The sequence below is a fragment of the Vidua chalybeata genome, chromosome 8, assembly GCF_026979565.1.
Source record: "Vidua chalybeata isolate OUT-0048 chromosome 8, bVidCha1 merged haplotype, whole genome shotgun sequence".
NCBI classification, from domain to species: domain Eukaryota; kingdom Metazoa; phylum Chordata; class Aves; order Passeriformes; family Viduidae; genus Vidua; species Vidua chalybeata.
Window position 1 is genome coordinate 8,235,079 of NC_071537.1, and position 26,358 is coordinate 8,261,436.

General features: G+C 47.1%; 1 protein-coding gene across 3 annotated transcripts; it reads right to left on the reverse strand.

Moving 5' to 3' along the window:
* Positions 1-25,361, reverse strand: VWA2 (von Willebrand factor A domain containing 2). 3 transcript variants are annotated; one of them, XM_053949249.1, is made up of 15 exons: positions 25,259-25,361; positions 21,629-21,720; positions 21,491-21,549; positions 20,846-20,920; positions 18,779-18,912; positions 17,341-17,450; positions 9,904-10,098; positions 8,996-9,126; positions 8,198-8,330; positions 7,367-7,422; positions 6,419-6,526; positions 5,078-5,656; positions 4,204-4,755; positions 1,035-1,157; positions 1-337 (listed from the first exon to the last, which is right to left on the reverse strand). In XM_053949249.1, exons 2-15 carry the CDS (start codon positions 21,676-21,678, stop codon positions 195-197), a joined length of 2,448 nt encoding a protein of 815 aa, XP_053805224.1. In that variant the 5' UTR covers positions 21,679-21,720; positions 25,259-25,361; the 3' UTR covers positions 1-194. The 3 variants fall into 3 exon arrangements, with proteins under 3 accessions (XP_053805224.1, XP_053805222.1, XP_053805223.1); XM_053949247.1 differs by having other exon boundaries at positions 5,078-5,659; XM_053949248.1 differs by lacking the exon at positions 25,259-25,361 and having other exon boundaries at positions 5,078-5,659; positions 21,629-21,790.
* Between the last annotated feature and the right edge of the window lie 997 nt (positions 25,362-26,358).

Consider the following 26,358-nt stretch of genomic DNA (forward strand, 5'->3'; position numbering starts at 1 on the left):
TACTTAAACACAAATATTTACTTCAATTATGAAAGAAAGAGAGTGCTGGAAGCCCAGTTTGTGCAATGCAGGAATTGGGAATGGCCTCAACACAGTCTCCATGCTGGAGTGACTCCATCACTGCCAAGGGCAGTTTCTGATGGTGCCTGTGAGTGGCAGGAAGTGTTCCTGGATGGAGAACTGGAGCACTTGGCTCATCTGTGTCGATGCCTCTGATCCGTTTGCCTTTTGCTGTGCTGGAGGGCTCTGGAGAAGTGCTGCAAACCCCTTGGACTCCACTGCACATGGGAACGTGGAGGAAGGGCTGGAGATCTTGGAGAATCACCCCGGAGAACTCCTGTGGCCGAAGAGAAGCACAGATGTGGGATGAGGGCTTGAGGACCAAGGGATAACTTTGGACACTCAGTCCAAAGCAACCAAACAAGCATTCCTTTAGATGACAGATACTAGAGGCCACAGGCTGGAAGTCAGAATTCAGGTAAAAAAGCAAAATATTGGGCAAGGGGAAAACCCACTTAAATTGAGAACTTCATGCTATGGGCACAGGGCCACCTCTAGGGAGCCAGAGACTCCCACCTCCTGGCCACTGCTCCCCTGCTGAAGAGAAGGAAGGCGGTGGGGAGGCTTTTACACCATGGACAGCATTGAAAGGGATAGCGAGGGCATCTGCTCCAACAGAAACAGCTCCCTCCCGTTTAGAGAGAGCCAAAATCTTTCCACCTGGGGAACCTATGAAAGATTGTTTCTTCTAGCAGGGCAGAGGGAAAAGGGGAACAGAACAGAATGGAAGATTACCAAAATTATTAGATCTTCTTGGGCCCCCCTCACAGCCAACTCACTTAGCGAATGTATAAAAATGCACAGCTTCTTGAGAGAAGCCCTTGCTCCCCCTCAGCAGCGCAAACCTCACCACTTTCCATAAGATAGAGACCACATCAGCACCAAGGCCTGGCCACCAAACAGCTGTCCAAGAGCTACAGCCATTTCTCTGCTTCAGGGAGAGGTGGGATCACTGAGGGGCTGCTGATCCTTACTGGTCTCACAGTGGGGTCCTTCCCAGCCGTGGCACTCGCAGCGGTAGCTCCCTGGCCCAAGGATGCACACGCCCTGGTTCATGCAGGGGTTGGGCTTGCACAGGTTCACGGGGCTTCTTGCTTCTGCAACAGACACAAGCAGAGGAGCAGGCTCAGGCACATCTGCATGATTACTAGCTAAGACCCACATCCATCAGGAATGCTGCAAAAAATGTCATCGGGGCTAATGGGACTGGAGAAATATTTAAACATGGCACAGGGTACAAGCCACAATTCTGTCTTGACACTTTAACCTAGAGAACAGAATGGCTTTCCTAAGTGTTTCAGTCTGGAGGAGAATAGTCCTAGTAAAGCTTAAAAGAGTAACTGAATGAGAGGCTGCATATCACAGAAAAGCAAAATAGAGCATCTGCAGTGCTGTGAGCACCCCCAAACTCCCCACACCACACACGGACAACACAGAGCAAGACACGTGCCCTGCTCTAACAGGTTCAAAATCCCAAATGCCACTGAAGTTCAAACCTCACTTTGCCCCAGAGAGGATAAAAATTTCCACTGGAGAGGAATAAGAAGTTGCCAGCTGGGAAGCAAGAATGGCATGAATGGAAAACAACACAGGGAAAATTTCTGGGCTTCTTTTCTAGGGGGATTGAGAGAAGCCTGCAAGCACAGCCCAAGTTATTAGCCCTATTGTTATGAAGTACGTGACAGCTTTCCCAACCCTCTCAACACAACAGAGCCCAGCTGTCAGCAGGGCTGGCAGTGTTCCACGCTGCCTTGCTGCCAATACATTAGGTTAAGTAGCAGCATCCCAGAGGAATTTGCTTCCAGTCTGCTGGCAACACCACTGCGGTGTTGGTGAGGGTGTGAAATTCCTCTGCTCAACAACTACGTGGTGTAGAGCTGCTTGCCTTACTCTTTGCTCCAGGGCAGAAAAATCACAGAGAAAATAGAAAAAGGGGAAGGAAAAAAAAAATACAAATAATATCCCCTACCTGCCAGAGAGCTTTCTACAGCTTAAAAGACATTGTGCTCATTTTCCCTCTGCACATCAAGTCTCAACCTACACCTAACACTGGCAAAATTATAACTGAAATTCTTTGTTTTTTTGTTTTGGTTTTTTTTTTTTTTTTTGCCAGTCCTAGACGTGAGACGTATCAGTCTTTAGCTCCAGTTGATTTTACAGGGAATCAAGCCAGGTTCAAAGATATTTTTGTCATCATGGGATTTCTAAGTTGGGATCCTGCCTGAGAGTGTATTCCCAGGGATGGACACTTCCACTTTCATTGGGCTGGAAAAGCCAGTGGCAATGAAAGCTGGATCTCTTGGACACACCACTCATCTTCCAGGTTGCTGTTCCCCAGGGAGCTGTTCATGGTGCTCTGCTCTACAGGTCATGTGTCCACCTCATCCCTCCAGGGATGCTCCACAGCATAATCCACAGATTCCCTGCTGTGGGGAGTCATTCTGCCACACCATTCCTCTGAACTCAAGCCTGCTGTTATCATACCTTAAATAAGGTTCTTGCACTTTGATCATCCCAATAACTTGTATTTCCATTAACCTGATTCACATATATTTAATGCTTGGGAACTTTTCTCCTAAATCCTGGGTTATCTTTTTCTGGACTCTTTTTGGATGAGACTCAGAACTAATACCATATTCCAGGTATACAGAGGCAGAGTCTGTCTGTTTCTCAAATACTTCTATAATGAATCATAATTTTTTTTAAGTCCTTTCACAGACAATGATTCTGTTATTAAGCCTTGGATTTGGGAGTAGAAGACTGAGTGAAGGGCTTATCTCTACATCACCCTTGTACAAACTGTGATTTACCTGCACATGAAATGAAAGCAGCAATTCAGTCTCAGGAAATGATATGTTATTACCCTGACTCATTGAACCTTGCTGTCTCTTCCCCTTCACCCCTGGCGTTTTAGCTAATTTCAAGGTACAGTACATTGTTTTTGTAATAACACAGCTGAAAGTAGCACTGCAACAGAAACACACTGAAAAGCTCCAGGTAGAAACCATCTGCAGAGCCTGCCAGGAGAGCAGCTCCTCACCCCAAAGAGATGATGCTGTAGCTCTTTCTAAGCCTGAAAGAGACACAGGCATACCCCGAGATGAAAAGGACCTCTGTGCTGCAGCTCAAACGCGCTTCTTTTGATCTTATAAACATGTTAAAACATAACAAAAGCAAATGGATAGATGTTAAACTTAGGCTATTTTGAATGAGAAAACAAGGCATGGTATTTTAACTAGGAGGACTTTCATTGTCACTGTCTGAAAATCAGGGTTGCTGTCCTTTCTAAAAAGCTGATTTCTAGACAACGTGCAAGTGTTTCAAGTTTAGTATTAGAGCCGTATTTTTCCCCAGCTGAGGACTGGCACTCATGACTCAAAGTTTTGAAAAAAACTTCACCTTTTTTTTTTCAACCCCCAAACATGAGTTTTTACACAAATATTTGAAAATTCTTCCCTTCCACTTTGAGGATAAGGATTTGGTCCTACAAAGAAGATACATCACAACTGGTCTGAAGGCCTAGTTTAACAGTCTGAGGGCTTCAAAACAGACAGATTCTGATTTAAAGATTAAATACAGTGCAACACAAAATCTCAAAAGCCTGCATGATAATTTCAGTAGTGGGATATTAAGGACAAACAGGAGTGATGATGTTGCAGACTCACTTTACAAACACCTGGTCACAAACCTGTTGGACAAGAGAGCAGAGACCAGCACAAAAAAGGGGCCCATTAAGTCCCCCCCAGCCTAGCAACACTGAAGGGGTTCAGTAACACACAGCAAATTCTACAGATTTAAGTAACATCAGAAAAAGAGCAAACTTCTTATTCCGTCAGAGAAAGCAGAACCTAGATCTAGCAGGGCTGGAAAGAGCCAGTCACACTATGCCCACTTTCACCCACTGGACTGAATCTTAGGAAAGCTGGTTACTAATTCCTGCAGGATTGGACAGTCATCAGACCTCTGTGTCATAGTTTCCCCATCCGTAAAGACAAAAGATATCGAGTACAGTATGCAAAAAGATATCAAGTACAAATGCAAGAGATATCAAGTATCAAGTTCAGTCAGTAAAACACCAGAAAACCTACAACTCAGCAGCAGCTGATGGCACTGACAGAGAGTGATGACTGGAGGCTCTCCTACCTTCACAGATCCTTTCGATGATAAGGCCTTGGTAATACTGCAGGTCTTCATAGGAGGAGATGTGGACCAGGTAGTTGGGAGACCCAGCAACTCTCAGCAGCAGGTCCCTCTCTGTGTCCCCAATGACAACCATGAACACCAAGATGCCGTTGTGCCTCAGCTGCTGAGCTGGGGCAGCTGCATCCTGCATGCCCCCTCCGTTGGTGAGCAGCACCACCACCTTGTTGACACCAGGTCTTGCTCCCTTCTGCACAGTCATTACATCACTGTAAATGTGCAGCAAGGCACTGCCAGCAGAGGCTGAGTCCCCAAGGAAAGGCACCTGGTTGATGGCCTGGAGAACAGCAGAGTTGCTTGTGTGGGTGTCCAAAGCAAACACAGTGTGAGCCTTGCTGCCATAGGTCACCAGGGCAATTTGGGTGACATCCCGGTTGATGATGAAGTGCAAACAGCTGCTCCTGACAAAGTGCCTCAGACGCAGAAAGTTTTCCAGGCCAACTCCAGACGAGGCATCCACAGCAAATGCCAAATCAAGAGACTGGGCCTGGCAGCCTGTGGAAAGGAGAACAAAGATGGTATTTCTCAGAATATATATCTACTCCTTTCTGACAGAAAAACAGCAGTGAGAGGAAATTGTGGGCAAAATTCAACACTGCTAATCACCGACTGTGAAGGGTGATCTATGTCTCTTTCACACCCATAGGTAGAGATCCATCACAAAAAATTACTCATGGAAGGTTAGTCCCTGGATCTGTGACTGACAAACAAAAACAAGGACATTGTCCTTCTGTCCTTCCCTCCTCTCTGCTGGAATTCAGGACACCTCTGCATGGTTTGGCAAACTTGTCCCACAATGCCCATACCACAGTCTTACCTTCAGGATTGCCCACACTGCAGATTTTTCTCTGCAGCTCTGGCATCCTGTTGAAGAGGTCCTGAGGGTCTGAGTAGACAATGGTCTGCTGTGGATTGCCAGTCACTGTGGTCAGCTCAGCTCTCACGAAGCTGCTGCCTATGCCAATCAGGAACAGATTTTGGTCCTTCACATATTTAGCGGCTTCTGCCAGCGAATCCTGGGACTTGGAGTCAGTGAGCAGGACAACCACACGTGGGAGATCATCCTGCACATCTGCAAAGACTGGGGTACTCCTAAAAACGTGCTGTGCAATGTATTGCAGGGCTCTGCCTGTCAGGGTTCTTCCTCCACTGAAATTCAAGGCATCAATACTCTTCATGAGACTGAGTGTGTCCTTGTGTTGGCCCAGTTCAATGGGTACCTTGACATCATCATCGTACTGGGCCACCCCCACGCTCATTGGCGAGTCCTGGCCCACCACGGCCTGGAGGAATCTCTTGAGGAAGGCCTTGAAGCGCAGGAACCCTTCCAGCGTGACCCCTGCTGAGCTGTCCATCAGGAAAAGGAGATCCACAGCGCACTCGAGGCTCAGCTTTGCTGCTGGAAAGGGAGAAGGCAATTAACCATTTGCAGGAAAACCCCAGCCTGCTGGAAGCCTTGTGGAGAGGGGACATTGTGTCCAGCAACCCCAACATTTTGCCATTCATATCATGACACAGAGGACAAATGAGCCAGGAGCAGGCTTTGTTTTGCTTGGGTGCCATATAAGCCTTTAAAAGACAGGAAATATCTATGGGAAATCATGAAATTTTGGATGGCAAACTTCAAATCAGAAATTACAGCTCCACTCTCTCAGTGCTGTGGGCAGAACACTCTGAATGACACAATCACATACTGGAGAAAGGAGAGAGTCCAAGCATCAGACCCTCACCTATGACACCCTGAGATTCTTTGAAGCTGGAACCTTGATTCTGGGGAAAGGAAGTACAAGGTGTTTTCTAATGATCAGGAGCTTTTGGCTTTTTTACATTGAACCCCCAAAACCAGGAGCTCCTGCTGCACCCATGTGTGTGGGGAGGGGACCAACAGACACATCCACGCTTCTCCCAGTGACTCTGTACTCCTGATCCCATGGCACCTGCATTTAGACACAAAGGCAGCCATGCCAGGGTGAGACTGTCAATACTGGTGCTCTCCATAGGCACACGGTGTCTGAACAGCAGCACCCAGTCACTGGGCCTGACAGTCATCACCAGCATCAGAGTAAACTCAGCCTGCCTTTTGGAGAAAAGACTGTGGGTGTCACAAAGGCAGGACTCGGCCAAGAGGGAAGGAGACAGAGCACAGCTTCACACCTACCACAGTGGGCGTCTCCTCCATAGCCCAGCAGGCAGAGGCAGTGGTATCTGTCCAGTCCCTCTGGGACACACGTGCCACCATTCTGGCACGGCTGGGAGTCACAAGGGTCTGAACAGGACAGGGAAGAGAAAGACAGGTTGTCAGCAGGAAGCCTGCCCCTCCTCATCCTCTGCCAGCATGAGCATCACTGTTAGTAGAAAAAGGGTCACAGCTTTTCCCCTCTTGCTACAGAGTTTGAACTAACACAAGGCCATGTGTTTCCTTATCTCCAGGGTAATTTCCATTTGGGATGGCTCTCCAGCAGGCTGTGGCAAGAAAGCAAACCAGACTCTGCCTTCATTTGATGTGGAACAATGCCAGTGACACCATATTTGTATAAACAGAGAATTGCTAAAGGTCCTGCAGCCCTGACAGATTTTCAGCAGCAATGAAGGGGTCAGGGTCTGGCCTGCTGCTTGGGCAGTGTTGTACTGATAAAGAAAATGAAGCTGCTGTCACCTGAACTGAAAAGGACTGAAGGACCACAGCTATTGCAACAGCCACAAAAATAGGCTGGTGATCAGCACGTGTCAGGCTCCCCACTAACCTGATGCTGCTTATGGTACCAAGTGTATGACTGGAGGCATCAGTGCATGATCCCCTGGCTGGAGAACAGTGACTCCCTGCAGGCACTGGGAAGCAGTGCAAGACTCTGCCCCCGGGACATGAACAGATGAGAATTCACTGGCTCCTCAAGTAGAGCAGAAATTACTGGGAGACATTTTAATCCAAAAGAACTCTGGTCACAGATACCCATGAGAAACAAAAAATGGATTAAATATCTACCGATCACAGTGTCTCACTCAGAACAAATTTTTTGAGAAGTGAAAGCGAACCCCTGTCTTTTTGTTCTTTAGTTATTACCTTTCATGCTTCATAAATTAAAGCTTTGAAAGAGCAAAATCCCACCTGGACATACAGTTCGGAAGCATCTGGATGGGTATTTTATCAAGACTCGCTTCCACCTGAAACAGGAAGAATAAGACCTGTCATTAATTTAAATATTAACAAGGTGCCTTCAAGGTGGACTTTACTGTGTTTTCAATGGAACAAATTTTCCTTTGAAAACACAGGTTTTCAAAACAAGTATTTTTTTAAAAACAGTCCATTCTAAATGAGATGGCAAAAGGAAAAGCATACTTTCATTGAATCTACCCTTTTTTTTTTAAATTCAACTGTCGCCCTGTTCTTTTGAAAGTTTTAAAGTTCTTCTAAAGGTTTTCTATGCCTTCTGATATTTATATATTTCTACTGGAGTTCTCACGCACTGTCATGTAAACAATAATTGTTTTGCATTCTTCTTTGTGGGAGGAGAGAATTGATGGACTGTTGGTTTGACCAGTGTGGTTGGAGAGGTGGCAATTTCATCCTGCAATCCCCTGCCACTTTTGGAATTCTATATATTGCGAGGTTGGAAATAAAGTTCCCTCCTTTTTGCTCTCTTTTCTCTCTTTTGCATCTAGCATGCATGCGTGAGTTATTTTGTGTCATAGTGCAACATTCAACTGCAACCTTTACATTTTAAAATTATGGATGCATTTTTAAGACTCAAAAAATTATTTTGCTTGCTTCTCAGCCAATGATCAGAGCAGAGACTCTTCTTAGGACTAGAGACTGTTTGCATCAGTCTTCTGAGGGATCTTCATCCCAGTAAAGAGTCAAGATCAGATAAAAGCCTCATTACTGTATTTGTTATCTCTCAGCCCCACTCATTTTTAGAGATGTGGGTGCCCAGCTTACCTGGTGAAAGGGCACAGTGAAGCCTGCACTGCATTGGGCTGCTTTGAGCCTTTCCAGCACACATAGTTGCCAGCCAGCTCTTTCACAGTCTCCAGGGTCCTGCGTTCACAAGGGTGGGACTCAACTTTGCAGCCTGTAGCAAAGTGAAAGGCAAACTAGCATCAACTGCCTGAAAATACAAAGGCTGTAAGAGCAGACAACTGTTTTCAACTACCTGACAACAACAGGCTGGGCAGAGCTTCCAGGAGCCTCAGTGAGACACCAGATGGGACATTTCCTGTTGAAAAGATCACCAGTCTACTCCACTTTCTGGGAATCTAAATATTCAGCCTCCTTTGCTTTGCTATAAATCTCACACTGCTGAGTTCATGGTTCAATTACAGGTTTTCAGCCCCTTTCGTGCCTTTATCATTCATATGTTTGATTTTATGCTACCTTTGGACCACTCTAGTCCTATCCTTTCTAACTCCTGCAAGCCCCAGGTGCCCCCCCTTAACACACAGCCAAATCCATTAGAAAATTTAACACAACTGCCTTTATCCCTCTATCCCCTGTCACATGAGCAAAAGCCAATATTCCCATTTTCAGAGGTGAATCAGGATGCAGAAAGGTTTAGGATTCTGCAGCTTGGAGGTATTTGGAGAGCATGCCATCCTGTTTGGGCACCAGAAGCAGATTACCTCAAAGTGTAACACCTGCTAATTCCCCTGTACGCTCCCTGACACTGCCTTATCTTCCTCACTCAGTGCCATGTCCAAGCTAAAGGCATGGGCATGGAGGTGTGGCCAGCAGGGTCACCTGGAGCGGTGGCAGTGCAGACAGGGTCACTCAAGGTGCTGTACAGGCCGTTGGCAGCATCGTCAGCATCTCCAGCAAAGAGCAGGTGCCGCTCGGGGGGCTCGCTGGCCAGCACCTGCAGCTCCTCCCACCTGCCAAGCAAGGCACAGGTCAGCTGCTCAGCCTCCCCCACAAAGAATTAAGAGTCAAAACCAACCCTGTGCAATAGAGTTGATGCAAAACCATGACACTCTTCAGTTTCCAAGATCCTGGTGTGTTTAGTCTCAGGCAGCAGCATAGCTCTACAAAGTGGTAAAGTGTCCTTCATCAACTCTGGTGCTCCTTCTACATCAGCCACCAAGTCAGTGTTTCCCCCATGCCTATATTACCCTGAAAATTCTTTTTTGTCATGGTTTAAGTGTGGTATTCCCCAATTTAGTGATCTCACTGAAACCCACTTGCTTCCCCTCTCACCTCCAGCTGGAAACACAAAAGCCAAAAATCGTGGATTAAGATAAGAACAATTTACTGGGAACAGAAACGAAATGAGAAATCAAGCAACAACAGCAGCAATAAAAATATTAATAACAAAAAATATAAGACAAAATCAATTTACTTGGAAAGTCCATCTCAACACTGACTGTTCTGTACACCACACTTTCTCCCCTCCTTGGAAGGAAGGAATGCCCTTCCTCTCTGAAGGAAGCAAGTCCTTCAGACTTCCCACCCCTGGCAATGATAAAATGGTATGGATTATCTCCAAGATACACCCACAGCTACAGAAAAAAAATATCAACGCTGCTCTGGCAAACACTAGGACACCTTTTCTCTTTCCAAAACTCGTATTTAGTCTGAGATGACCCCTCACTCACCAGGACTGGCCATTTGGCTAGCTGGATGTCTACTTCCCACTCTGGAGAGTTTCCTACCTTGGAAACTTGATTCCCACAGCAAAAACTGTGATGTGTCTCCCCTTCACCTGCATTGCAGGCATTGCAGTGCTGCCCTGGGACTTTCCATCCGAAATGATGATCAGGACTTCAGGGACACTTGAGTTTCTGCCACCAGGAAAACCCTTGTGGAGAATGTACTTCAGAGCCTGACCTGTCTCTGTGCTTCCACCTCTAGAAAGCAGGGAGATATAATCAGAAAATAAGAAATCAAAATTCCTCCCCTGCTGCTAAATTTACCATTTGGGTTTCAAAATTTACCCGCTGGTAATGGGAAATGTAGCCTATTTCTGCTTGTCACCACATAACATATCCATGGAGATGTCTAATCCTGTCATTCTTCTCATCTTCCTACCCTCTGGTCCCATCTATTCACCCTTACATCCCCCCTCTCCAACTCAAAGTGGTCTCCAAGAGACTTCTAACATATGGCAGAGTGTTTCTGCAATTGGTGCAGTAACCAGAACTCTTGGATATTTGAATTTTATTTCCATCTTTGACAAATGTCTCTACAGCTTCCGTTTTTCCATCTGAAAATTGTGGTATTTTCGGCTGTTGGAGGGGTGCCGGGTGTGGCCCTTTGTGACACAGGTGTGTTGTGTCAGGGCCCTGGGTGATGCGGGACACGGTGGTGCCCAGAGGCCCTTGTGACATGGCAGAGCCCGGCCCTGCCCTGCCGGGGGTATCTAAGGGACACGGAGCCCTGGGGAGCCCATTCCCGTGAGAGCCGCTCGCCCAGGAGGAAGCAGCCCCCGGGATCCCTGTGCCCAATGACGTCAGACGCGGAGAAGGACACGGTGAACCCCAACTCTCAGCGCCCAGGCCCTTGCCCGGCTGGCTGCACGACCAGGCCCTCACGGGCAGCAGCTCAGGCCTGCCCTCGTAGGACTGAGGGGGAGGGGGCTTTTGCCCACATGGACAAAGACTGGGAATATGACAGGGATCGAGAGCTTTCCCAATGGAGAGGTGCTACCGGCCAAGAGCTTCGCCTTTGGGAAGAAGTGACAGTCCAAGAGTATTACGAACGACAAGAAGATGTGACGATCCAGGAAGTCTCCCCATGGGGAGCGGTGAGACACCAAGAGTTGCATCAGAGGGAGGTAAGTGTGAGAGTCCAGTGGGGAGATGGCACACAGCAAGAGCTGTACCAGTGGGAAGAAAGTGTGACAGTCCAGGAGTTGTACCAATCGGACAAAGAGAATAAGACATACCAAGAGCTGTCCCAGCGGGAAGGGGCGGCATACCAGGAACCGTCTCCTTTGGAAGAAGAAGCGCAAGGCCATCCACACACGTTCCAACAGGAAGGAGACGGGGGAATTCCAGAGTTGTCCCAAGTGGGAGACAACAGGGACAAGGACCTATCACAAGGAAAAGGCTACAATGTCCAGGAGCTGCACCAATGGGAAAAAGACAGGAGCAGCCAAAAGCTGCCCCGACAGGAAGGAGGTGTCAGCAGCCAGGGGCTGTCCCTCTGGGCAGAAGGCATCGATTTCAAGACATGGGACAAACCCTTGCACCCAGAGAAGGACAAGGATGCCCAGGCTTGTGCCCAGGAGGGCCCTGGCTCTCCCAGAAGTATGGGCACCAAGGTGGCAGCCCTTGAGCTGCCCAGCACCTCTTCTGCCCTGGGGAGTCCCATGGAGGATGAGCTGGCAGTTGCTGCTGCTCCAGCAGGAGCTGCTGAGGAGGAAGAGCCCCCTGAGCCTCTGCCTGACGACGTGGAAGAGGTACCAGGTTCTCCTGCCCTCAGGGAGGAGGAGCCACTGGCAGTGACAGAGAGCCCAGTCCCTGCTCCACACAGCCCCCCCTGCAGCCAGGCTCTGTTGGATTTAGCGAGGCACATCAGCTGTGAGGTCGTGCACAAGGCTGTGCTTGTGATCCAGGGATCTGGCCAGCAGCCAGAGGAACAGAGGGACCTGGAGCAAAGCATGGCTGCTGAGCTAGAAGCAGGAGGAAGAAGGGAAGAGAGCCCAATCTCAGCCCCGCAGAGCCCCTGCTGCCCCCCCAGCCCCTTGCCCAGCCCACTGGGAGCCCAAGCCCCCAGTGAGGAGCAGGAGGAAGCAGACAAGGGATCAGTCCTGGCAGAGCAAGAGCCTGAGGAGGAGGCCTCGGCTGAGGAGCCTGAGCATTCTCAGTGCAAAGATGAGGAACACAAAGAGCTGTCCCAAGGAGAAATCAACAAATACCAAGAAGGGTCCCAAGGAGAAGCCTCAACTGAGCAGCAGCTGTCCCTAGAAGGAGCTGGTAGATACCAGGATGTCTCCCAAGGGGGAGCCAGCACTGGGCAGGAGCTATCCCTAGCAGAAGCTGGTAGCCACCAGGAAGGGTCCCAAGGGGGAGGCTGCACTGAGGAGGAGGGGTCCCAAGTAGAATCAAAGATCTACCAGGAAAGGTCCCAAAGGGAAGCCAGCTTTGAGCAGGAGCTGTCCCTAGATGAAGCTGGTAGGTTCCAGGAAGAGTCCCAAGGGGAAGACTACAGTGAACAAGAGCTGGCCCAAGTAGAATCCCGAATCTACCAGGAAGTGTCAGGGGAAGCCAGCACGGGGCAGGAGCTGTCCCTAGAAGAAACTGGTAGCCATCAGGAAGAGTCCCAAGGGGAAGCAGGCTTTGAGCAGGAGCTGTCCCTAGATGAAGCTGGTAGGTCCCAGGAAGGATCCCAAGGGGAAGCCAACATTGAGAAGGAGCTGTCCCTAGATGAAGCTGGTAGGTACCAGGACTTGTCCCAAGGGAAAGCCTGCACTGAGCAGGAAGTGTCCCTAAAAGAAACCAGTAGCTACAAGGAAGGGTCTCAAGGGGAAGCCAGAATTGAGCAAGAACTGTCCCCAGAAGAAGCAGGTAGGTACCAGGAAGGGTCCCAACGAGAAGCCAGCATTGAGCAGGAGCTTTCTTTAGAAGAAGCCCAAAGCCACCATGAGCTCTCTGATTGGGATGAATGCATCAGGGAAGAGCTGTCCCATGGGGATGTCGGTAGCTACCAAGAAATTTCGGACTGGGAAGAAGGCACGCAGCAAGGCATTGAGCAGGAGCTGTCCTTAGAAGAAGCCCAAGGCCACCACGAGTTCTCCGATTGGGATGAATGCATCGGGGAAGAGCTGTCCCATGGTGATGATGATGGCAGCTACCAAGAAATCTCAGACTGGGAAGAAGGCACAGAGCAAGGCCTTTCCCAAGGACAAGTTCATAGCTCCCAGAATCTCTCTGACTGGGAAGAATACAGTGAGCATGAGCTGCCCCATGGAGACATCAGCAGCTACCAAGAAGTGTCCGATTGGGAAGAGTCCATTGGCCAAGAGGTATCCAAGAAACGTCCCTCCTGCCTGTGCCGGGCACTGCGGGGGCTGTTCCGCTGCTCCTGCCCGGCCCCACAGCCTGAGGATTAGGGCTGGCTGCCAGCTCTAGCCCGGGCCCCGCAGATGGCAGCTGGCCCGCAGCCTGCCCCGCGTCCTGGGGCAGCCACACGGCTGCCTTTGCCTGGACATGGCCCTGCAGCCCGAGCAATCCCCAGCTCTGCGGAGCATCCCAAGCTGGCCTCCCCAAGAGCAAATATTACCCATGTGGCCAGCCCCAAACTGGCACCCCTGGGGGACACTTGGTGCCATGTGACTCAGTGATGAAGACCACAGACTCATCAGGGTGGGAAGAGACCTTGAGAGTCATCCAGTCCCACCATCACCCTGGCACCACCTTCATCACCCTGAAACCATGTCCCCAAGTGCCACAGCCAGATGATGTTTGAACACTTCCAAAGATAGAGACTCGACCAACTCCCTGAGGAACTTCTTCCAACCAATGCCTGACCACGCTGTCAGAGAAAAATTGTTTAGAATATTTCATTGGGACCTCCCCTGGTGGAATCCAAGGACATTTCCTCTCATCCTGAAAGGATTACATGCTGATCCTTTGGGATTTTATCCAAGAAGAATGGGCACAGACAGGTGTTGCTCCCAGGACTCCATTGCACACTGCATGACTTCACCAAACACCATTTGTCCAAAACAGATGCAAGTTGAGTTTTAGAAATAGTATCATTAGTGAAAAAAAACCAAAACAAAAACAAAAGAAAAAAAAAACCACCACCAAAACACACAAAAAAAAAAAAAAAGAGAAAAAGAATAGGAGTAGGACTAATAACAACATGAAGAAGATTAAGAAGATGAAGAAGTAGTAGTAGTAAATAAGAAAATAATTAACCATAAGAATAAGAACAAGAAAAAATAGTAAGAATAATAATAAGAATAAGAAAAAAAAAATAAGAACAAGAATGGGAATAATAAAAGGATTAAGAATAAGAAAAAGGAAAAAAAGGAATTAGAATAAGAAAAAGAATACAAACAGGAAAAGTAATAAGAATGATAATAAGAAAAAAATAATAAGAAAAAGAATAGGAAAAGAAATAAGAATTTAAACAAGAATAAGAAAGAAAAAGAATAAGAGTGAAAATACAAAGGAATAAGAAAAGGAATAAGGACAAGAATAAGTTGATGTAGAAAAAGAAGTACTAGGAAGAAGAAGAAGGAGAACAATAGGGATGATAATAAGATGATGATGATGAAGATAAAATAGTAGTAGTAGCAGCAAGTTATTATTATTATTATTATTGTTATTATTATTATTGTTGTTATTATTATTATTACAGTAATATCAAGTTAAAATACACATCTACAAACCTCTAGCATCACAGAATGGTTTAGTTTGGGACAGACCTCAGAGACCATCTACTTCCAACAGATTCTCTTCTGCTCTTTTTCTCTGAGATGTCTTCCTATTTCTCTCTCCCTCACATTTCTTGTAAATAAAATCCATGTTAAATAAAATCTGTATGTTGTTATCATATGGTCTCATTTGCGTCTTCATTTGGGCAGAGACATCTCTCCCTAAAACACATTCTCTGCCCAGCCCAGCCTGTCTCCAAAGCAGAGGTTCTCCAAGCCTCTGAGGATCTCAGCTGCTCTCCTCTGAACTCATTCTAACAGCCCCACACCGTTCTCATGCTGTGCCCCCAGGCACAGCTGCAGTGCTCCAGGGGGGACTCAAACAATGGACTAGAGAGCCACAATCACCTCCCCTGAGCTGCTGCTCCTCACTCCTTTCCTGCAGCCCAGCCCAAGGGTGGCTTTCTGGGCTGGCAGCACAGACTGCTGACTCAGGCTCAGCTTCTCCTCCATCCACACCCCAAGTGCTTCTCCTCAGCCCCTGCCCTGCTCAGCTTCTTCCCACATGTGGCACACATGCCACAGACCTGGTGATAATAAAGCCACTAGAGCAGAGTGAACATTTCCAGCTGTCTTCTAATTTGTCCAAGGAGTTGTGCTATAAATAATTTCTTGTACTTGCCCTTAAGGGCTACTTTTATTGCTGTCCAGAACAACCCAGGGGAATCAAACCACAGATGTCACTCCTTCCTTGGAGGATTCATGTTCTTTGCATTGACACAAACACACCTCATTTCCTTTCTGAACATCCATCCTTTGCCCTAGCACCTGATTCCTGATTTGCGTGTTCTAGAAAAGCATTTCATCATGCCCAAGTTCACTGTTTTTCCATTTACCCTCTGATTTTTACAGAAACTTTTTTTCATTCTGTACTTGCCAGGCCTCTTTGCTTTGAACTTCTTCCTCCTCTGCACCCCATCATTTCCAAGCATACTCAGTGACCATGTGTTCATAGCAAGTCCAAATTTGCCTTTTTTCTGACCAGATGTCTTCGAGATGTTTCACTGAATAGTGCTTTGCATGAGGAAAAATACACTGTGCATAGCCAGTGTAGTGACTAAATCTTGATGAACTCAGTACACTGTGCCCATGTGAGCCCTGAGGATTAGAAAAAGTTAATAAAGAGCTCATTAAATTAAATTGCTTATTAATTTGCATTTGGAGCTTCACTGGGGTTTGACACAGTGGAAGTGTGTTTGAGGCATTACTCCAATAAGGATTTTCTGAAGCACAAGGAGATCTGCACTTTACCTGCTGTCTTTCTTCAGGGACAGCACTAAGAAGGTTTCTCTCCTGTAACCAGCTGCTGACTGATATGAAAAAAATTCACATGAAATTTAGCTTGAGATTACCACTGAGTATGGCTGGAACTGGCCAATGAATTCCAGAGCTACTTGGCCAGCATTCACAGAGAGAGACCGGCAGTCTCCAAATAAATCACAAAAGCTTCACTTTAGTCTGGTGCTGCCTCCTTCCAAGTGCTGTCAGCTCTGGGCTGAAGTCAGGAAAGGCTCATCAGAAGCACATCAAGGAACCTCTCAACCAAGATGTCAAACACCCATTTTTTTTTTTTTTCAGAAGCCAACTGGAATCCATCCATAACTATTTTATCGACTTCAAAATGTCAGCTTTTCATTTAAACTAGATGAAATAGCCAGGCAAAACGTCACTATTTCTGTTTGATCTGTCAGCATCCCTCTGTTGTCATCAAAGAAATGCAGTGCCAGCCAGCAAATGTTGCTTCACTTTCTCTGTTCTCACAGAGTTTCAACAACAACCAGAGAGGGGAAGTGCATCTTTGTTTTCTGTAAGCTTTTCCTGTAACAGTACACAAGAAGTTTTCTTGATTTGCTAAACTCATCAAAAGAGATACAACAAAATCCAGCCAGCTGATCTTGCTTGAAAAATGCAAAACTGATCACATTTGCTTGCAATATGTACAAGCTCCTGAGAGCAGCAGACATCCATGGGAAATGTTGATCTAACCCTTAGTCCTAAAGCAGATGAGCTAAAAGACCAGACATCCAGAGGCCTTACCAAAGCCTCCTCTGTCATCAAAACAAGTGCTGTTTTGGGGTGATTGTCAGATCCTTAGTAGATCCAAATGTATTTCTCCAAGATGGAAAGTTTGGATTTTGAGAGGCTCTAAGGACAGCTCTTCTTTGGACTTCTGGCTCCATTTCCTTGGGTCATGGGAAGACATCCAAATCTTAACATTCAGGAAGAAAAAAGGTTTCCATCTGAAAACCTGATCCTCTTGAATTCAGTGAGCACACATAGATATCTACAGACCAACAGTTCATCACTGACTCACAGGACAAAGGAAATTGTAACCACCAAAAAATGAAGCAGCACACTGTGCTGCCTTAGCTCAGCCATGAGGGAACAACATGCTTGCTTTTCCATGGAGGATGTATCCCACTGCTTGGCTCAAATTGGCAGAAAGACCTGGAAAACTCTTGATTTACCACATTATAATAGGACACCGAAAACTTTGTCTCCTATCAACTTTCACTAAGACAGACCAGGTTTCACATTTTTAGTGGATTGTGGATCATGGACCACAGTGTTCATTCACCTCCCTCCCTGGGGACACCACACTGGTGTAAGCACAGCAGAAACAGAGATTTCTAAACCTCAAAAACCCCCTCAGTCCAGAGATTATTCATAGCCCAGAAAGAGAAGAGCTGTAAAATAAGATGACCTGAACACAGTCCTCTTGATTCTCTCTTTCACTTCTTGTTTGGTTAGATAAGAATCCAGTGGGAATTCAAGGTGGGGAGTTGAGCTAAACTGTATCATTCCCACACGGACCTAAAAGAAAAGGTTATGAAAGGTCATGAAAGGTGCAAGTGCAAGTTTTACTCTTTTGATCAGTTTAAAAACTTGGGAAGACTAAATTGTATGGCAGCAAAATATGTTTTTGCTGTTGAGCCACAGGCACTCTAAATGAGCTGAGAGAGCAGGAACTCCAGTATTATCTATACAGATTATAAACAAGGCAAAAAATTTATCTGGAAACAAAAGGAGCCTCTGCTGCAGTTAGAGGCAGCTCAGGATCTATCTTTATCCACTCAGAGCAGCTCACAGCCCCAGGGGCAGTAAGTTTATAAATAATACCTTCTACACCAACCCATTTATACACTGTGCAGGCAACCTTCCCATTACTGAGAGTAGCTCCCTCTGGCACTGAGCACAGCAGGCAACACAAACCAATACTTTTTCTAATAGTTCCTCTAAAACCATTTTCTCTAGTTGAAAATGCAAATAGACTAAATGGTCTGTACTGGGCAATACATCCAGAATACTTCACTGAAGCCTTACAAGAAGCATAGTGGAATGTGACAATTTCAAAGGTGAAAAGACTACTAATTTTCAGTCCAGTCTATGCGAGGATTAAGTGAAAAACTAGTGGAAAGACGGTATTTAAAAAATAAAATACATCACCAAATCTGCAAATATTAAATATTCGCTGACACAACCTTCCCAAAGACCTGACATTTATTTGGACAGGCTCTGGCATGGAATCAAGTCCAGAAACTGTCCCAGCTTGCTCCAAGGGTCTGAGGCAGTGTTGTGGGACTGATGCACACCTGGAACTGCAGCCAGTCTGGCTGAAGTCCCTTCACACAAACCTCAGGATGTGTCATTCAGGTCCAAAGCTGCCTCAAGGCTGACTCCAGGGAGCAAGACCTGAGACTAGAGCAGCACAGCACCCATCTCCTTCTGGGGGAAGCAGAGCAAGCAGACTACATCCTTTACATCTGTACTGAAAGCTGGCTAACTTCCCAGAGATTAATTCTGTAGCTTTCCAAGGAAAAGCAAGAGAAAGATCCAACTAATCTATGAGCTTCCAAACCAAAATAAAATCAGTAAAAAAAAACCCCAAATCATCATCTTTAATCTGAAGGATTATGTCTTTTCTCAAGTTCAAAAGGAACTACTTAAAATCTGAAGAATCAAGAAGCATCCTACAATCCCACTGCTTCACAAACTGCAGTTTTTATTCTTTCTGAATAAATACTCTGCCCCCATGGCAGCTGATAGGTTGAATTTTGCAATTTCATTCAGCACATTACCACTGGCCTTTAGACACACTGCCAAGCTGTTTAAAAATTAGAGGATATATTCCTGACACTCACTCTGGATGGATGGATGTCCAAGGCATCACAGAGCTTGCCTGCAAAGTGCTTGGACCTTTCAAAGCTTCCTTTGCCAATGCTGTAGGAGCCATCCAGGAGGAAAAGGACATCTAATGAGGCAGAGCACTGCATCACTAGGAGAAAAAATATATACACTGTGAAACTGCACTTTGCAAGCCCCAGTCTTTGGAAGCAGGCAGCCAAGAGCTGGAAATGCAGACAAATTGCAGAGGATGGACCAGGGCAGCCAGTGTTCACAACCCAAAGCCCTCATGCAGCCCTGCTCTGGCCTGCAGCAGCTCCAGCTCAGCTCTCAGTCTGGCAGACTCAGCTCGGAGTTCAGAGCCCCAGCCTGGTCTCAGTGACAGCAGGGGAGCTGCCAATGCAGTGAAGTATCAGCAAACACAGGGAGAGGTGCTCTCTCAGAGAGGACACAGAGGGAGGGCTGAGCAGCAGGGAAAGGGAGCCTGCCCAGTGGGACCTGCAGGCTCTCCCTGACCAAGGCAGACGTAAATCCAGGAGGCATTTGCAAAGTCTATCAAGTCCCACAGAGCCCAGTGTGTTTCATCTGCAGCACATTTTTCAAAATAGGCTTTCATTTTCCTTAACAAATTCGCTGAACAGCTCCCAGATACTGACAGAAACACTTTTCATGAAAATCTGCCTTTTATCTCCTCTTCAGATATGTGTCTTTGTATCACCCCTGCCTGCATGAGCATGACTGCTCCCAAATATAAGTTTCTGAGGTGCTTTTGCTGCAGTGGAAACTCACAATTTCACTGATATAAATAAATAAATGGCAGGTTGCAGACTATGAAGAGTCATTTTCAAAGCATTTAAAGGGAAATTTTAAAGTCTCCTCTGCAGCATTTTCCAGAATCAACTTCAAGAGAAAAAGAATCCAGAAGTTCAATAGAGATTGAGCACACTGACCCCTTAAGAGCTGTTTTAGCCAGTGACATTATTCTACCCCCCATTATTACAATCTTTTTATTGTCACTATTTTTCCAGATCATTCCTGCTAGCCAAAACCTGAATTTATAATTAGGATTTTCAAATACCAGATTACAGGGATTGAAAGTTGTGAGGCATTCCCTTCTGGGTCACTGGCTCTCCTAACGGGGCACCCAGCCTTGCCCTGGGGTGCTGTGTGGAGGACAAGCTGCAGCACAGCCTCCCTGCCAGCACTGTCCTGGCTTGTCAGCCTTGTCCTGGGAGCTGGGCTGAACCTGGAGCTGCAAGAGGGCTGTTATCCCTGCCTAAGCATGCACAGAGAAAACTGCAGAGCCCCCAGATGGGCTCAGCACCGAGAAACACTCCTCAGGCGGCTCTGCAGTTGAGGGGTGCAATGCAGCTCTTCCACAGGGACTCGTGAGCAGGATGTCTGCAGCCCACCAAGGGACTCCTGGGGATGTGCAGCAGGGAGAAACACCCAAACACCCATCCTCGGGATGGGAAGTCTGAGCTGAACACACGGTGCTGCAGGATAGAACTGGAGGGCATGCCCGGCGTAGGAATGAATGCAATCTAGCCCTTGACAGACAATAGAAAAAAGTGGCGATCGGGAGAGAATTCACAACAGAGTTTCTCAGTAACTGATTGCAAGTACAACACGGGAGCTGCAGGTGAACATGTACTGGCCAGCCATCACTCCTGCTCCCAGCACCGGGCTGTGCTGGCTTCACAGCCTGAAAAAACCACCCACGTGGGAGGTCTGATCAAGGCTGTAATTAAACACAGCTCTTCAAATCAGCATGGCTTGGAGCAGGCTCTGAAGAACAGACAGAAACACCATCCAGTTGGCAAATGGCCAATCTGGGAAAAACAGAGTAGATCACGTCCCAGGAGAACTAACACCAACGGGGAAGAAAGCCAGGCTGGGGTAGAGGCAGCCACAGTGCTGTGACTGCCAGAGCATTGCTGGGGACTTTACAGACTGAAGAGGGGCTAATAAATGTAAATAACTACAGCAACAAAAAACTTTAAAAATGCCAAAACAAAACATGCCAAAACAACCAAAGAAAGAGGAAATTCAGAAACAGAAAATGCTCTATAAAACAAACTTACACTGGCCAGCAGCTGAGATCTTGCCAATCATCTCCGGGCCAACGTGGATTTGTTGCATACCCAATGCCAGCAAAGCTGTGGGATCAAACAGATAATCATCCATGAACAAAACACACAGGATTTAACCTATAACAGCAAAAATGCTGGTTTGCTGTATAGGTTTCACAGTTGCAAAACATAATTTGGTGACACAGCAGTGTATCTATGTCAGGAAATTCCTTCTGGCAGGGACACAGAGAGCATGAAAAATGACAAGGACATGACTCCAGCACAAAGGACAGTCTGTCTGCTCACTGCATGCAGGGACACAGTGCAAGAATGAGAGCTAGGCCAGCCTTAGGCTCCTGAGATTACAGCCATAACCACTGGATAGATTTATGCACTTTTAATAGAACATCAGCTTTTCCCACATCAGTTAGACACTTTACGTACAGATCAGTCATACGTTCAAATTCTCAGAAAAGCTGTTCCTCCAGGTATTATTTTCTTCCCTCTTGTGTGAAACTATGTTTCAGAAGTTTATCCCTAAACCTCCTGGAGAGGCACTGATTTGGCTCTCATTCCTCAGAGGGAAGAACTCCAACAGGAGATAGGGAAGCACCCGAAACAAAAAACACTGATGCAAAATGGCAGCTTTAAACATACCTTGGGAAAGCAGGAAAATGCAGATGGACTCAAATGACAAGAGGTTCATGGTGACAAATCTGGAAGGAAAAAAAAAACCCAAAAAGAAACAAAAAAGAAGAATAATTGAAATCCAATTTCTAAAGCCAAATTCTTTACCTGCAGCTGATCATCTTCCTGGGTGTCTCAGGTGATGAGCTCAGAAACATTTTGTCTGAGAGGCAAAAGTAACTCCTGCCCTGGGGAGAAGGCTGGGGAACAGATAGGAGGAAAACCTATAAAAATGAGGGAATAATAGAAATCTCTCAACATACTCCTCTCCTTTCCCATCACATCCGGAGAGAGCAGCCTTGGAAGGGAGGGAGGCACAGCCAGCCCTGCCTGCCCTCCTCTCCATGCCCGCGCAGACACGACCTCTCCTCTCCCTTCTGTGCACCTCCCTTTCTCAGCTGAGTCCCACCAGGGCGCCCTGTGCCTGGGGAAGCCGCTGGAGAGCCCAACAGAGCTGCTCGGGCTTCACCGAGCACAGCCCGAGCCGCATCCCCCCGACCTCCCCATCAGCTCCGGCTGGGACGAGCCCAGCGCAGGGGACCCGTCCCTCGGGCCCCGCCTCGAGCAGCGCTGCTGCCCATCCCCATCGCGGGGCTCCAACAACACTCAACCCCAGGCTCTTTCATGCCTCATGTTTTACAAGGACTGGCTTTCTGGGGAGATGTTTTTATGCATAACTGTCCAGCAAACTCAATTTTCTGCTCATTTTTCCTTTGAAATCAGCAAGGCTGCCATCACATCATAGGTAGAGTTCAGTGACACTTTCAAGCATGCCCAGATTTAGACCAAATATATCTGGTAGAGCTCTTGGCTTTCTATTTCAAACATGTATATTTATTTTTTCTCCAGATTAAAAGCACTCACTAGACCAGATTCCTGATGAGTCTCTGCCCCTGTCATTGCACAAGCAGATTTTCTTTATGTAGTTAAAGACAAGTAAGCGTGTTTCTTGATAACCAGCTCTATTAGTTGTTTTTCCAGAAATGGGTGGATTTTTCTCAGGAAAGGCTTGTCTCTGCAGCAAATGATATATTCCCTCACATCAGACAAGGCAAAATACCTAAAGCAGGCCATGCTCAGTTACCTGCACAGGTACAAAATGAAGAGAGGATTAAGAAATCCCCTCTGGCATCACCCCACCAGGGATTACAGACACAATAACCCTGTCTTGCAGTGCCAGGTGCATCAAGCATCACCCTTCAGCACATGCTCCCAGCACCCTCACCAGACTGCCCCCACCAAATGGGCAGATCCCAGGCTTAGCTAAAGGGAGACCAACACAAAACATGACTCCATTGGGGAAGCCCCACTGTGTGTCCCCCAGGAGCTTCAAGCCCTGCAAATTCCACAGAGGAAAGGTCATTCTTCTGCCATGCCTCAAGGACATTCTTCCTAGGAGCTATTTCCAGGACATCACCCAGAGCTGGACAGGCCTCTGCTTGCAGTCACGTGTAACAGGTGCTGTGGGATTTCACATTGTTTTCATACAAAACACTGACAGGACAAGATGGTTCGCCAACTTGGTTTTATCTTGGGTTTAAATCAACTAATTTGCAGGATGAATTCTTTGCCTTTTAGGCCCAGCCAGACTTTCAGCAACAGGAATTGAAAGAAAGCTTCATCATCACCTGCTGCTCATCAGCATTAGCCCAGGATTAGCAGCAGCAATCTTAGCAGCTTTGCTGGGTGGTGGGGTGGTGAGTGAAGGACATTTTCATTTTATCGTCTCAGCCATTAAGATAGGGAATTTTAATAACATCTACCTCAATAATGAGTCCAAAATATATATTTTTTAAACCACACTAAGCCAAAACTCCTATTTTTGTACTCAGATTCTCACTTGGACACATGAATATGATGGCAACTTACTCTTGCTGAGTAAGAGTTGTAACCATGTGTACTGTGTTTGGAGCAGTGACACCAGAGATGGGAAGGAGAGGTAAAGGGGAGAAAAGCTCCTCCTGACAAGTACTTTCCCAACATGTCTTTCAACATTGCAAAATATCACTCATTTTAATCGGGGAGAAAGCAGGAAAGATTACACTCCATATTCATTAAAACATATTCTTAACTAGCCAAGCAATCTCCTGGCACTGCTGAGGAATGGCCCCAGCTTGCTGAGGGGGGCTCACTTCTACGTGCTCATCTGATGTTCAGATGTAGAGGGAACCAATCTCCCCATCTCCTTTCTCAGTCTCTCTCAGCTTATTTGCCATAAATAAATTTTACCTTTTTCTTCTTGCCAAGGTTTGGAGGCAGTAAGCAACTTCTCTTAGGAGCCCCACACATCCCCTCTGCCCAGCCACAGCTGCCTGGGGGCAGCTCACAGTGGGATCTGAAACTGAAGGGTGAGGAGGAAGACAACAGGGGAAGCTTTTAACTTCTCCTTAAAACAAACATCACAGATTTCTTGACAATGTTCTCTCCAAGGGATAAACAGGATTAAATTTCCAGAAGATGCTCTGCAAAATCAGTTTATTTGTTCTCCCTCGCCCAGTTCTGCAGCGAAAGAGTTTTGAGAGGCTCTTCCCCCATACAGCAAAGACTCCTGTCCATGAAGAGACCTTGATCTTGCAGCACTGCTCACATGGGGTACTGTCAAAATCAGCGTGCTGCAGATCAGATCCTGTATGACCCATGAATTACAGAATAAAAGGCACTTTTCTGACCTGAGAGCTTTTGCTAAACGTACTGTGCATTCTGACAGAAGTGCTTACGCTACTGACTTTGCCTGTGGCTAGAGCACACACTGAAGATGACATGGTTGATACCCCAACACCCAGATGAGAAGTGGGTCAGAACACACACTGCCTGTCCAGCACAGCCCTTGCTAAATAAAGTGGGGAAATCTGATTGCTTGGATGATTTATCTCACAGTGATACCTCATCTTTACTAAGCAAAATAATCAAAAAGGCTACTCTAATTTCTTTCATGAAGTATCCAGACACATTAGAGGCATCAGTCTTTCCTTGAATATTAAGTTGTGATCAAGTTGTCATTGTGTCTTTTGCAGAAAGATGTCTATTAAAGACAAGAGACACAACCTGTTGGAAAGCCAGCCCTGGCAGGCTCAGCACTTTCCCCTGGCCGCACCCAAAAAGTGCAAGAAACAAAGTAATTAAAGCAGCAGAGCACGGGCTGAGTCTGGTTTCGCGGGTGGTGATTTTTATATTACTAACGCAGCATAGCACTATGTATTGAAGAGATTCACGCCGTGTTCCTGCCAAGCTGCGGCAATGCCCGCACTGAGTTCGGCATTCCCTGCGGGGGTACCAGAGGCACAGCGGCCGGGGCTCCTCCAGAGCCGGGACAGGACCTGGGCTGCGGAACCGGGACAGGACGTGGGCTGCGGAACCAGCCTTTTGGGTGCCTCCTGTCCCTCCTCCCTGTCCCGGGCTGCACAGGGGCTCGGAGCCGGCTGCCGCATCCCCGCTGCCCCGCGCACCCCGCCCATGGGACAGCAAGGTGTCCCCGCCGGGACCGCTGGGAACCAGTCCCAGCCCTGCCCGGGAAGGCTCTCCCGGGCCCCATCGCCCCCGTCCTGCTCCGCGCCGGGCTGGGGAGGCAGCGGCCCGGAGCAGCCGGGGGAGGAGCCGGGCGGGGGCTGCCCTCGAACCGCGCTGCACACCCGGCTCCGCTGAGCGAGCGCCCAGCACCTCTGAGCCCCGCCCGGCCGGAGGCCGAGGATGTTCTCGGTTTAAAAGGGTGGGAAAAAAGCTCTCCGAGTCGCAGTTTACCTTTTCTCGGCAGACTGCGCGGCCCCGGTGCACCTGCGGGGGTTATGAGCAGCCTTCTCACACTTGGATTTACACCGCGCTCGGCTGATTTACACCGTGTTCAGCTGTGACAGCCTCTCCTCCACATCCACCACAGCCCGAACCTGTAACTGCCAACTGGGGGGTGGGGAAACAACCCCAGGAACACCCACACTGCTGTAGGTTACACTTAGGAGGAACACTGGCGTATCCACTCCTCCAATAGGCTCCGTACAGCCAAAACTGTCAGCAGCCCTGGAGCACAGCCAGCAGGCCTGGCAGCCACACAGGCACTCTGCCTCACAGCAGCCCCAAAGGAGCTTCATGTAGGAGTCTAATTTTTTTGAGAGTGTTTTTCCTAATGCACAGAAAACTATTCCTGATCTGTGAGCAGAAGTACCATATTCACACCTTCTACACCCGGAGGAATGATGTAAGGGGCCTGTTTTAAAAATTATGTTTTGTTATTATGCTGTTACTATTATACTGTGCCAGTACTAGAGTTGCACAGAACTGAGCTTTCAGTGAAAGAAGAGTTTGCACACCTCTTCTCACACAAAACCTAAACAACGATCAATAATTTTTGAATTGTACAGGCAAAATACACCCCTGTGTCTACCTCACAGAATGAAGAGTTAGGAACACTAAATAATAAATAATTTTAGTCAAACCTAGTAAGCAAAGTATACTCAAGTTCCTCCAACAGCACTTCATAAATTAAAAGGATAAAAAAAGGCCTTGTTGCTTTGCAGTGCTAGGTAATTTTTATTAATTTCATACTACTTCCCTTTCAAAAGTGCTGTTATTCTAGACTTCCAGTTCACTTTTGTTTTTCTTGGTCAGAAGGGAAGAAATTTTGTTTGCAAGAGCTTGCATGTTATTAAGTCTAGATAAATATAATCCACAGGTGACAGTTCATCACTTCAAGATTTCAAGTAGAAATTAAAACTAGCAGAAAAAAAACAATGCAAGAGGACCCCAAGGCTACATGAGGAACTCCACTGGGTTTCCAAATTTTTTCATTTGTTCCTACATCAATGCTCCCAAGAGTTCACCTGAAAAGAAGGGGTGAACTAAGTACC

What these genes read in the sequence shown, in the direction of transcription:
- VWA2 (XM_053949247.1), bottom strand. Translation starts at nt 21,678, where the DNA reads ATGTTTCTGAGCTCATCACCTGAGACACCCAGGAAGATGATCAGCTGC. An exon ending in CTGCACTGCCACCGCTCCAG is followed by an intron (nt 8,331 to 8,995) that starts GTGACCCTGCTG and finishes ACTTTGCTACAG; the next exon opens with GCTGCAAAGTTGAGTCCCAC. An exon ending in AGGACCCCACTGTGAGACCA is followed by an intron (nt 338 to 1,034) that starts GTAAGGATCAGC and finishes CTTCGGCCACAG; the next exon opens with GAGTTCTCCGGGGTGATTCT.